This window comes from Rhinolophus ferrumequinum, chromosome 24 (assembly GCF_004115265.2).
Source record: "Rhinolophus ferrumequinum isolate MPI-CBG mRhiFer1 chromosome 24, mRhiFer1_v1.p, whole genome shotgun sequence".
Taxonomy (NCBI): domain Eukaryota; kingdom Metazoa; phylum Chordata; class Mammalia; order Chiroptera; family Rhinolophidae; genus Rhinolophus; species Rhinolophus ferrumequinum.
In genome coordinates, this window is record NC_046307.1 from 44344214 (window position 1) to 44356398 (window position 12185).

Here is a 12185-nt window from a genome sequence, read left to right on the forward strand (position 1 = left end):
CCTTGCCACCACAGGGGTGGTGGCCTGTCCCTTGACGTCCTCAGAAGGTCACCCTGGAGTTGTGGAAGGGAGCCAAGGGACACGACTTGTAGGGCAGAGCAGACATCTGGGTCCCTACGTGTGGGCATCTGTCTGGCCGGGCCGGGGCTGCTTGGGGGGAACAACAGCACACCTGACCCCTGACTCCCTTACATTGTAGGGGCCCAGGCAGACCATGCACAGTAAATGGGCAAATAAATGAAAATGCCCAGTTGGCAGGTGCTGGGACGGAAGCAGAGGGGTTGTATGGGGTGCTCCTGGTGGCCTCAGAGCGCGCCCACCTCTGTGTCCCTGTGGGGGGGGGCACTTCCCCTCCCACTGCCTCAGACCCACCCGAGCCCTCCGCGCACCAGCCAGCCCCACCCCAGAGACACTGATGTGAGTGCTCCCCGCCCATCCGCCAGCCTAGGAGGCCGGGCTCCGCCTGCCCACAGCCCCTTGGGAGAGTGAGCCGCGGGGCCGGGCGCAGGTCTGCAGGATGACGCGGCTGTTTTTTTCCTGAAACTTCTCTATTCCGAGTGCCACTTAGAAGCCGTGTGTCTTGGGCCAGTGACCTGCCTCCTGGCCTCCACTTCCTCCACTCGCCCCTAGACTGTCACACCCTTGGGGACCCCGACAGGGATGCTGTAAGCTGGGCTGGGGGGAGCGCGGGTTGCCTGTACTGCCAGGACCAAGCTCTCTGGCCACTGCTGAGCTCACCTGCCTGTGCCCCTTGGCCTCCCCACTTGCAGGGAAGTGGCTGGAGCCCAAGACATGGTGGGCGCCCAGAGGCTGTGAGGCTGGGGCAGGCTGGGGCTGGTGGGTCTTCAGCCCAGGAACTAGAGGTGCCTGCGCCCTCTTAGCCTGCACGCTCACTGCTACATCCTGCATGCTCACAGTGCACACGGTACACACACATGCACACGGCACACTCAGTGCACACCGCACACTCACAGTGCACACCGCACACGCACCATGCACATGGCACACTCACACGTGCACACGGCACACTCACAGTGCATACTGCACACTCAGCGTGCACACGGCACACTCACCGTGCACATTGCACACTCACCGTGCACACGGCACACTCACACTGCACACTGCACACTCACACATACACCACACATGCTCACACTGCGCTCTGCATGCTCACGCAGCATAGGGCTGTGTGGGCCTGTGGCTCAGGCATTTGGTATCTGAGGAGGAGCTCAGACCACTTGGCACCAGGGTGGATGCTTTGGAGGCCCCTGAAGGGAGGTGCAGGGACACGTCCTCAGGAGGACAGGGGTGGCCTGTGGTGGGCCACAATTGAGCACAGCCACCTCCCAGACCTGTCTTATTTGGAGGAAAGTGTCCCCCCAGGCCTGGGCCAGGGGTGTCCATGTGGTTGACCCCCACAATCCCCAGGTCTGTGGACTCCCAGCCCATCAGGCCATAGTGACCACAGGGTGGCATAGCCTGGCCTCCTGGGGCTCCCAGGGAGCCCCACTCAAGCGGTGGCCTCAGCCAGGGCCACAAGAAGGTTTTGTGGGACTCCTGTTGGCAGCCCAGCCCTCGCCCAGCTTCCACGAGGGATGTGCAGAGAGGAGGAAGGCGTCCCAGCGCCCCTGGCCATCCCTCCCTCGTTTGGTTGGCGGGCACTCCGAACCATTGCCCCTCTCACCCCCCATTTAGATCCCGACCGTTCACTCTGCCACGTGTACTTCACCTACACATGTGTTTCTGTTGAAGTTTTTCAAGTAAACGAGACACCCAGGTGTGTTACCCGTGAGTGTGTCGGCGTGCGTGGTCAAGCCAGTGTCCTCGTCACACGGCAGCATCGGTGCTCATCGCGGGCTGTCGTCTGGCACGCCGACCATTCGACTTGCCGTCGCCCAGCGTCTCCCCTGGCTACAGTGGCCACTCGCCGTCCGGGAGCGCTCTGTCCCCAGGCAGCTGGGATGACCGGTGGGGCTGCTCCTCTTGGGGGGGTGTGCAGAGGTCTCTGCCAAGCGTCCCAGACTCGGTGAACTCGGATCCCCACGCCAGCCTCCCGTCCTGTGGGGCTGGGGCTTCCAGCCGTGGGCCGGGTCCCCCTGACACTGTGCCCTTTGCTTTCCAGACCCTGACTGGGCCTCTTACACCCTCGGCGTATTCATCTGCCTGAGCTGCTCCGGGATCCATCGCAACATCCCCCAGGTCAGCAAGGTCAAGTCCGTCCGCCTGGATACCTGGGAGGAGCCCCAAGTGGAGGTACGGCTGGGCGGGGCTGGAGGGGACCCTGGGGGCCTGTCCTGAGGGTCAGGCAGGTAACACACACGGCGATGAAAAGGGTGGTGACTGGGGCTGCGGTAGCAAAAGGGGTGTGGTGTGGAGACCACCCAGGTGGGGTGCAGGAGGGTGGGGCCTGACCCCTGACCCCCCCGCGGAGGCCGTGGGGACACAGGCAGGGAACCAAGGACCAACACCTACTGGCTGCTTGAGGGCCTCAGGAGGCCTAGTGGCCAGCCAGTGACAGAAGGTGGCAGCTTGGTCGGGGGCCACTGTGGGGGTGGGGAGTCCAGGGTTGGTGGCCCCGTGTGCACCCCCAACCTGAGAGTAGCTAGTTCACTGCTCTCAGTGTGATGCTGGTGACATCGGCCTCCCCAGGAACTTGGGAGAGGTGCAGAGTCCTGGGGTCAGAACCTATGCACACGGGACACTCACCGAGACACCCTGAAGTCAGCAGGTCGGACAGGACACCGGAGGCCCCCCTGGGTGCCTCCCTGCAGTGGGTTCTGGGGCCCAGGGGGGAATGACACTTGTAGTGTGATGCCATGGTGGGAAGGAGGGAAGAGGGACCCAGACCTGTGTGCTACTGGACACCTCTGCTTTCTACCTGCAGACGCTCACGGGGGGTGTGCAGAAACTGCCCGGTGCCGATGGTGGCTGCACGGGGACAGGGGCAGGGACTTGAGTCCTCTGTGCTGTCTGCACCTGTGCTCTGCCCTTAAAACACAGCGCCTGAACTCCCGCTCCAAGGCTGGGTCTCGCCCTGGCTCCTCGCTAGGGAGTCTGGAAGTGGGGCTCCGTGCGACCCTTTGTGCTGGGCTGCTGGTCAGCTGGGGAGTCCGTGAGTCCAGCTGAGCCAGGCTAGCCTGGGGCATGAGCGTGCTCACCGCCCAGGACTCCTCTGTGATGGCTGCAGCCGGAGCGGGCCCTGGGCGGGACCGACTCGAGGGGCTCGTCTTTTACCATCTCTTCTTTTCTTTTCCTGCCCTTCCCCTAAACTTGATGTCCTATGACATCCCTTAAAACACTGCTTACTGAGATGGGACTCACATGTCATCACGTCACCCATGCAAGTGCACAAGCCTGTGGTTTTTAGTGTGTTCACAGGGATGTGCAGCTGTCACCATAGTCAGTTCTGGAACACTTCTGTCACCTGGAAAGAAACCCTGTAGCTGTCACCTCGCCCCAGGCCTAAGCGGGCACACCTCTGCTTTCTGTCTGTAGAGTTGCCTTTTCTGGACATTGCACATGAATGGCACCAAGCCTGCGAGGCCGCCCGCGGTGGCTTCTGTCACTGAGCATCCTGTGGTCACTGTCCTGTGTGGTGGCCAGCGTCCAGCCGCCCGCGTGCTCACGAAGGCCGACACAGTCTGTGGTGTGGCTGGGCCACGGGCCTGCACTCTCCTCCGTCAAGGCGCCCGCTGTCTCCCCTCCTCCCTGCCCTGGGTGGCGGCCGTGCATCTTTCCGACACGCCCAGTTTGGACAAGTGCCCACTGTGCTCCTGCGTGAAGAGCACCCCATCCCCCCGGTGGCTGCAGCCGGCCTGTGTGGAGAATGTCCACTCACTAACCAGGCCTCTCTGGGTGGACACAGTGGGTCTGGTCCCCTCCCACTGTGACCCTCGGCCAGTGACCAGCCTCTGCGTCACCTGGGACACGTGGAAGTCAGTGGAAGCTCCTGGACATGGAGGTGCGTGGCCGGAGGCTGCGTGCCTGGAACTCCCCTGGCGCTGCTTCCAGCCTGAGCGCTCCCTGCAGGCCCACGGCCCCGCCCACGCACACAACTCCGCCCACGGCCCCGCCCACTGCTCATGGCCCCGCCCGCGGCTCTTCCTTTGCCAGGAGTGGGGGGCTGGTCTTCGCTGGCATTTTTTTATCTTGAATGAAGTTGTGTTGGGTGACACGAGGGTCCTTGGTGTTTCCTCCCACTTTATTACTAGTGACTCATTTTCTCGGGCCTTTAACCCTTTAAGGTACAGGCTGAAGACGGTTTTCTCAGTTGCCTTTTGCCTTTGCTCATGTGCTTTTGCCATGGGAACTTTTTACTTTGATGTAGTCAAATCTACCAACCTTTCTCTTGTGGTTTCAGGGTGTACAGCAAGCGTAGGTTGCCTCCTCCACCCCAGGGTTATTTTTACTCAAAGCAGCTTTATTGAGGCATAATTCACACGCCCTGCGACTCACCCTTTTAGGCATACAATTCACAGGGCTGTGCACCCAGCCCCACTGTCCAATTTCAGAAAATTGTCATATAAACTAGCCCGGCTGGCACCCGACGGCAACCACTCCCCAGTGCCCAGCGCCCAGCCCGCTGACAGCAGGAGGCCTGCGTCTCGTCTCTGGGCCTGCCTGTCTGGGCATGTCACCCAATGGAGCCACACCAGCGTGGCCTCCTGTGGCTCTGTCGTGTCACTGAGGCCACAGGTATGTCAGCGCCTCGTTCCCCTCGTGGCAGCATAGTTTCCATGGTGCGGATGGATCACTGTGTGTTCGTCCACTCTGCAGGTTCTCATTGTTCCCGCTGTTACGCAGAATGCAGCTCCGGACATTGCCTTGCTGTGTGGCACGTTTTCACGCCTCTTGGGCTGCAGCGGAATTGCTGGTCTTGTAATGAGTATGTTTAACAGTCGAGGAACTGCCCGACTGTTTTTCCAAAGCCGCTGCACCTCCCACCAGTGATATGTAGGAACCCAGTCTCCCTGTCTGCCCTACCGTGTGTGGTCTCAGCCAGCCGGTGGCCCTGAGGTTGATCTCGTGGCCCTGAGGTTGATCTCTTGCAGTTCCCTGGTGGCCGATGGTGGTGGGCATCCCTGATGAGCTTTGAATCATTCGTGTGTCTTCTTTGCAGAATGTGCATTCAGACCCGGTACCCATTTTAAAAATTACTGGTTTGTCTCTTAATTTTGTTGCTAAGAGTTCCTTATATATTCTGGACAAAAGTCCCATATCAGATACAGTATTTGTAAATACTTTTTCTCATTCTGTGCATTGTCTTTTAATTTTCTGTCTTCAATAATATTTTTAAAATGTAAATAGTAGAGTTTATATTCTTAAGGAGCTAGCTAGTAATTTTTTTTTATGGAGATGAAATTGGCATAACATAAATTCCCCGTTTTGCAGTGAACAGTTCAGTGGCATTTGGCACATTCACAGTGTTGGGCTACCACCCCTCTGCCTGGGTCCAAAACGTTTCCAGCTGCAGAGGAGACCCCACGCCCGCCCCAGCCCCTGGTGACCACTCACCCACTTCCTGTCTCGTGGATGTGCCTGTTGTAGACACTTCACATGAGTGGAATCACACGCTGTGACCTTTTGTGTCTGGCTTCTTTGTAGCCTTTTGTAGCATCATGTTTTTGAGGTTCATCACATCTTTTCACTTTCTTGATGGTATCCCTTGAAGCACAAAAGTTTATAATTTTGAAGAAGTTGTAAGCGTGCGTCCAGGTCGTCCGCCTTCTTATGCTTTTGGTGTCATATCTAAGAAACCATTTCCTAATCCAAAGTCGCAAAGATTTCCTCCTATATTTTCCTAAAATTATTTTTTAAATTGTCCCATAATTTTTATCTGCCACTTTTATTATTTAACTTTGGAAAGTAAATGTTCAGTTGGAGTTCCCTTTACTGGAAGGTGTACCCAACCCTACTTTTTCTCTGATGCTTTCCCAGTTTCCTAACCTTATGGATAACTGCCTACTGGACAGTCCCCACTGGCCTGCAATGTCACCACTACTGTGCATTACTGTGCTGGTAGAGCTGCTCAGCAGTGGACATTGGGTCCTGGTGGCCCCCTTGCTGCACCTTTCGCTGTGTCCCAAGCTTTCTGCTTGGCACCTGCTTTGTCTATGGTGGCATGACTGGAGGTGTTAGCATCTGGTAGGAACATCCTCATTTTTAGAACTTTCTAGGATATTTTTGCTTCTTAAGATGATCTTTAGAATCGTTGCTGGCTTTAGAAAATTCTGTTCCTGGGTGTGTGTGTGTGTGTGTGTGTGTGTGTGTGTGTGTGTATTGCAAAAAAACTATACAGATTATCAAGGGGGAGAGTCTGCTTCCCGTCTCCCCGTCTGAGAACGAAGGGAGGGCATCTTTGTTCGTGTTTCTGTTGCCTCCTCAGCAGCACGTTTTTTCTCTGTAGAGACTTTGAATGTTTCTCATTAGGCTAATTCTTCGGTATTTTGCCTAGTAGCTGTCGTAAGTGGGTCTTTCCTTTGGTTATATCTTCTAGCAGATTGAGTTTTATACAGAAAAGAACAAGTTTTAGAATTCTAATTTGGTAGCACTCTTTTGCTGAAATGTCTCATCTGTGATTTTTTCCAGTTCATCTTCTTGGGCCGCCCAAGTTCACAGTCTGATGGTCCTCAAAGTGCAATGACTTTAGAGGGAGGGGTTTCTCGTCCCCTTGTCCTCGAGGCGCCGCAGGGCCCCCCACCCGCCATGGCTGCAGATGGCTCCCACATGCCCGGCAGGTCCCCGCCTTAGGGCCTGTGCACGTGCCATTTCCCCTGCCAGTGCCTCCTCGAGAGCCGTCCCCTAGTCCCTGTCTGGTCGCCCTCCAACCCCCGCTGCTTTCCTTCTGCTTCGGTTGAAGTTTGTAATCACTTTCTGCCTTCCAGGGTCCTCAGCCTCATCTGGGCCAGGTGGCCTTCTCTCAGCTTGTCTCCAGGGCGCCCCCTGTATCTGGCACACGTTAGCTGTTCCCTAAATATGGGTCCCTTGAGTGAATAAGCCCGGCCTTGTGTGAGGCAGACATGCATGGGGCATTTGTGGCAGAGGGAGCAGCTCTGCAGCCGGGCTGCCTGTCTCAGGGTGGCCATGGGGCTCAGACCCTGCTGTCCCAAGGAGGTGCTCCTCTCTGCGCCTACTGGGGAAGCTAGGTCTGTGGCCCCTCTCTCCAAACGGTTTCCCTGGGACAGGGATGAGGGTGTGTGGGGTATGGGAGTTCCCGTCAGGCAGTGCCCACGCCCGCGGGGCCCAGGGGTCTGCCCGCTGCGGCCCCCAGGTGCTCTGACCCCTTCCTCTCTCTTGCAGTTCATGGCCTTGCATGGGAACGACGCTGCGAGAGCCGCGTATGAGTCCCAAGTGCCGTCCTTCCACTACCGGCCCACGTTTTCCGACTGTCAGTAAGTAACAAACGGGCTTTGTCAGGGTCACTGGTAAACAGTGCTGGGTCCTGGCCTCCAGCCCCCGCTTGACTCCCAGAGGACCAGGCAGGGGAAGGGCGGGGAAGCCGGCTGGCTGCCACACTGTGCGCAGCCCCACTCGTGCTTGGTTTGATTCTGGACATGGCAGCTGGGGTAGCTGGGGACGTGGGGAAAGGTCTGGGACTCGCTCTCGTGTGGCCCCTGGAGGCCTTACGTCACTCACTAACCTCTGAACCTCAGTATCCCCTACTGCCCACACATGGGGCCTCGCGCAACTGTGCTCAGCCTGGCTGACTCTAACTGTCCCCTGTCCCATCCAGGTGATGGCCGTCCCCATGCCCATGCCCACGTTTGCCCCACCTGTCCCCAGGCCCACCTCCAGTGACACTCCCGCCCCCTATGGTCTGGCTCCCTTTTGTGTTTCTGCTGAGACCCTCCCTCTGGTCACCCAGAGCTGGGGACCCTGAGTGCTTTCCTTGGGTCCTGTGGGCTAGGGTTCCTTGAGTGGAGGGTGACCCTCATGTGCTTTCTTCCCCGCGTCCAGCACAGGGTGGGCACACCTGCGGGTGCGTGCGAGGGGCAGAGGGCCCCCATTCTCGGGGTGCTAGGGGGCTGGGGCAATCAGCTGTCCTGATCCTTCTGTGGGGGGCTCCTGGGAGACCTGCCCCCGTCACAGGAGCTGCTGCTCAGGCCTGGCCTTCCTCCTGTCGCCTCCTCCCCCAGCACTTCTAATCCCCAAATCAGCCCCCAGGATGCCCCAGCCTGTGTTCCCAGAGCAGGATTGGCCCCCAGGGTCACTTAGAACCCTCGGCCAGGCCTCTGCTGCCTCATGGAACTTGGAGATGAGCAGCTCCTGACGAGGGTTCCCTGGAGCCCAAAGGGGTTGGTCCCCGAGTGACAGAGCCCAGTGGAGGGCCAGGCCCAGGGCCTGGGACGTCATCCGTACACCATGAATTCCCACTCCCCTGGCGGGCAAGTCGCTGATCCTCCCAGAAGGTTCCATTTCTTGGAAAGGGGGTGGGGACCCAGCCCCCACCTCTGGGGCCAGCGACGGCCTGCCCGGCAGCACCCTGTTCCCTGCTTGCTCCTGACTCACTCTGTAAACTAAAGCCCCCGTGTTCCATTGCTGTGTTCAGTGAGCTCCAGGGCTGCAGGCTCCCATTCCAGGTAGCTGCAGGGAGAGGGCTGAGGGGCGGCCAGACATGGCTGATCCCATTTCTTTCCTTGCGTGTTTATTTGTCATGGATGACAGTTCCCACAAGCCAGCCCATTATGCACTGGGTGGATGTGCCCCACCACTAGCCGCTGGGTCCTCAGGAATCCGGGGTCCCCAGCCCTGCGGGGTCCCGGTATGAATCACTGAGACAGGGTAGCTACTTCTGAGACGTGATGTTACCACCCAGCCCCAGGCTGCTCTGTGGTTGGGGCATTAGCCTGTGTGCCCTGTATCTCTTGTCTGTGTGAGCCTATGACAGGGATAGATTGGCCCACAGGCCCATGTCCTCGCCAGGACTCTCGGCAGGCCCCTGGTCCCTGTGCCATGCCCCTTGCCGGGGAGTGTGATCAGGGCCTCCCTGGGTGACTGGGTGTCCCGGGGGAGCGTACTCTAACCCCCAGGAAGCCTCCAATGGAGAAGGTTCAGGAACTGAGCCTGACACTGTTCCCACACACAGTAGGCACTCAGGTCTGCCAGGCCCGGCCCTAAAGGGCATGGGTGCCACGATAGGTGGGGTCTCAGAGAGCCCCTCACAGGGGGGTATCAGCAGGCAGATGTACCACGGCAGCCATGAGTCCGGGACGGGGGTGGGGGGTAGGGGTGCACCAAGCTCACTGTGGAGTCCCTGCAATGGTGGAGGTGGCATGCGAATGTCTGTGTAAACTGTAGAGGGCTGTGGAAGGGCAGGCGGATGCATGTGAAGCCTATGCATACCGTAGAGAGGTGTGCAATGGTAGGAGGTGTGGTTTGAATTCCTTTGTAGACTGCAGGGTGCAGCCTCCTGACGTTGCACACTTTGAACAGGTCTCCTTGCACGACTGGCCTGCAGCAGCCTCCAGGAGGCAGAGGCCTCAGTTTCCCCAGCTGTAAGGCCGGGAGGTTGCCGCCTGGTACCAGGGTGTCATGGGGACAGAACGAGGTGATGTGAAGCGTGTGTAGGGCCAGAGTGAAGCGAGTCTGGGCCAGAGTGAATTCTCTGGACACAGTGGTCCCTCCCTCCCTCCCGTCTGAGGCTCGGAGCCCCTGTGAGCTGGAATCCAGGGAGAAGCACGCAAGGCTGAGGGTCGTTTTAAGTGGCCGGCTGTGACTCAGGCTGTCTTCCTGTCTGTCCCCTCCCCCCCCATGCCCTTGAGTTTCGATCCTGATGTGGGGGACAGATAGTCATACCACTCCTCTCAGTCTTACTCATGGAAACCAGCCCCCCGCCTGCTTCCTGTGTGATTGGGGTGGCAGGGGGCCTGGTACAGAAGTGCAGCGAGCACCCCACTTCCCAGCAGCTGTGGGCTGGTAGGTGCCCCTCGCTCACCGGGTCCCAGCGGGTAGTGTCCCTGCTGAAGAGAGTGCTGTGTTCGCTTCCGGGGGCCTTGGTGACAAAGCACAACAGAGGAGCAGCTCAAATGAGAGCTCATTGTCTCCCCGTCCTGGAGGCTGGACATCCACGAGCAAGGTGTACAGGGCGGGGCCTCCTGAGGCCTCTCCCTGGCTTGTAGATGCGTCTTCTCCCGGTGTCCCCATGTGGTCATCTCTCTGTGTATCTGTGCCCAGATTTCCCCTTCTTATGTGGCCCCAGGTCAGGGCCACCCTTTCCAGGATGACCTCGTCTTAATTTATGAATCTGCAACCACCCTGTTCCCAAACAAGGGCCAGTCTGAGGTCCTGGGGGTTAGGACTCCAACAGGAGTTTTCTGGGGGACACAATCCAGCCTGTAGCCGCCTCAGGGATACCACAGACGAAATGACGGGGCTGGACGGGACAAGAGCAGAGCGGGAGTGTGCTGTGCCCTCTGTACCCAAAGAAAGGGAAGGCACCACCTGGTGCACTGCTCCTGTGTGACAGGGAAACCGAGGCACGAGGGGGTCTCGTCCCCAAGGGGCAAAGCCTCAACCCAGAGGCCGGCGCAGTGGAGCTGGGGTTAGAGAAAGGCATCCAGTAATGACAGTCAGAGGCCAGAGCCCAAGGGCAGAACCGCAGGCACGAGGCAGGACCCAGGCACACCACACCTCACACCTCTTGCTGGCCACGTTTGTCACGGGTCATTTCAGCAGGTGCCCTCTGGCCCCCGGGCTGCACCAGCCTTGGGGGTACAAAGATGTCTGGTGCCATCCTGGAGCTGCAGGTGCCAATGGGGGCAGTGCGGGAGCAGGGCAGCCCACACACCTGGCACCCCTTCCCTCCTGGCACCCGTCCCACCTCCTGGTCGTCTCTGGGTTGAGGGGACCCATTTTGACCCCAAGGGCCCTGACGGGATGCTGGTGGGGGCCTGGTTCTCCAGAACACAGGACAGATGCTGGAGCTCTCACGTGGGTGTCATCCTGGCCCCCCAGACGCCATCGGTGGGAGTGTGGGCACTCCCCCCGCGTCACAGGTGTGCAGGAGGCTGAACCAGGTGGCTTCAGGCAGTCAGGGCCCCGTGCCATGGCAGGGCCAGCCCAGGCAGCTGGCGATAGGCTGACCCCGTGCATTGGGACAGCCCTTCCAAGTGGGATGGGGACTACCCCTCGCTGCCCCCACCATGCCCCTTCCCAGGCCTTCCTCCTGTGGCTGCTTCTGGAAGCTTCTGGGCCTGGGGAGGCCCTTGTGTTACAGACAGGAAACTGGGTGCAGGAGAGGAGCTGGTTCCTTCAAAGGGGTTGAGCAGCATCTCCCAAAAGATAGATCACGTCCTCACCCTGGCTGTGAAGGGACCTTGTTCGGAAAGCGGGTCTTTGCAGATGATACGGAGTAAAGGGTCTCGCGTGAGGTCATGGTGGGAGAGGCCAGCCTGACTTCCATGCCCGCGGCCTCATGAGAGGCAGGAGAGGGTCACTGAGACGGACGCCACAGACGAGCAGCTCAAATGACAGCTCATTGTCTCCCCGTCCTGGGGGCTGGACGTCGTGAGCAAGGTGTACAGGGCGGGGCTTCATGGGGAGGCCCCGTGAAGAGGGCGGGATTGGCGGTGCGGCCACACACCGGGCAGCCTGCAGCCCCAGAAATGGGGGGGCTTAGACACCTGCGGGGCTCCAGAACTGGGGGGGGCGTGCACTCTTGTTCTGAGATACCCCGTGGGTGAAGACACTGAGGACAGCCCAGAGCTGCTGTGGGGGCTGCTGAGGGGGTGGACCGGACCCCGGCACCCCGGGTCCAAGCCCAGCTCTATGGCTGAGCGTGGGCCAGTGAAGCCAGAGGCTTCCTTCTGTTCTGTTCGGTGTGATGGGCTGGGAACGGAAACAGCTGGGCCTGGGGAACGTGCTGAGGCCGAGCCCACCCTCCCACTGGGCCCACACCCTGGGCGGATGGTGTCTTCCAAGGTGAAGTACAGATCTGTGCGGTCGCATTTAAACCTGTACAAGTGAGAAATGGAAACAGGGGCCGTGGAGCCCTGTGGACGCCACGCCGGCCTTGGCACGTCAGCTGACAGGGCAACGCCTGAAAGCAGGGGTGGGGTGAGAGGGCTGAGTGGGAGCGAGGGAGGCAGCCACCAGCTGAGGTGGGGGAGCTGACACCAGGTCAAGCCTGGGGTCACAGAGGGTCCTGTGGGCACTGGGAGAACTGAGGGAGCTGGGACGTGGGGTTT

The 12185-nt window shown here is 59.3% G+C and overlaps 1 protein-coding gene across 6 annotated transcripts in view; it reads left to right on the forward strand.

Annotated features, from left to right (window-relative positions):
- The window catches only part of ADAP1 (ArfGAP with dual PH domains 1), a 48844-nt gene that overhangs the window by 20765 nt on the left and 15894 nt on the right, over positions 1 to 12185 (forward strand). For all 6 annotated transcript variants that reach the window (XM_033095726.1, XM_033095729.1, XM_033095728.1 and 3 more), the window contains exons 2-3: positions 2123 to 2253; positions 7300 to 7391. In XM_033095726.1, the coding sequence (XP_032951617.1) occupies positions 2123 to 2253; positions 7300 to 7391 (223 nt within the window). The remainder of the gene's footprint in view (positions 1 to 2122; positions 2254 to 7299; positions 7392 to 12185) is intronic.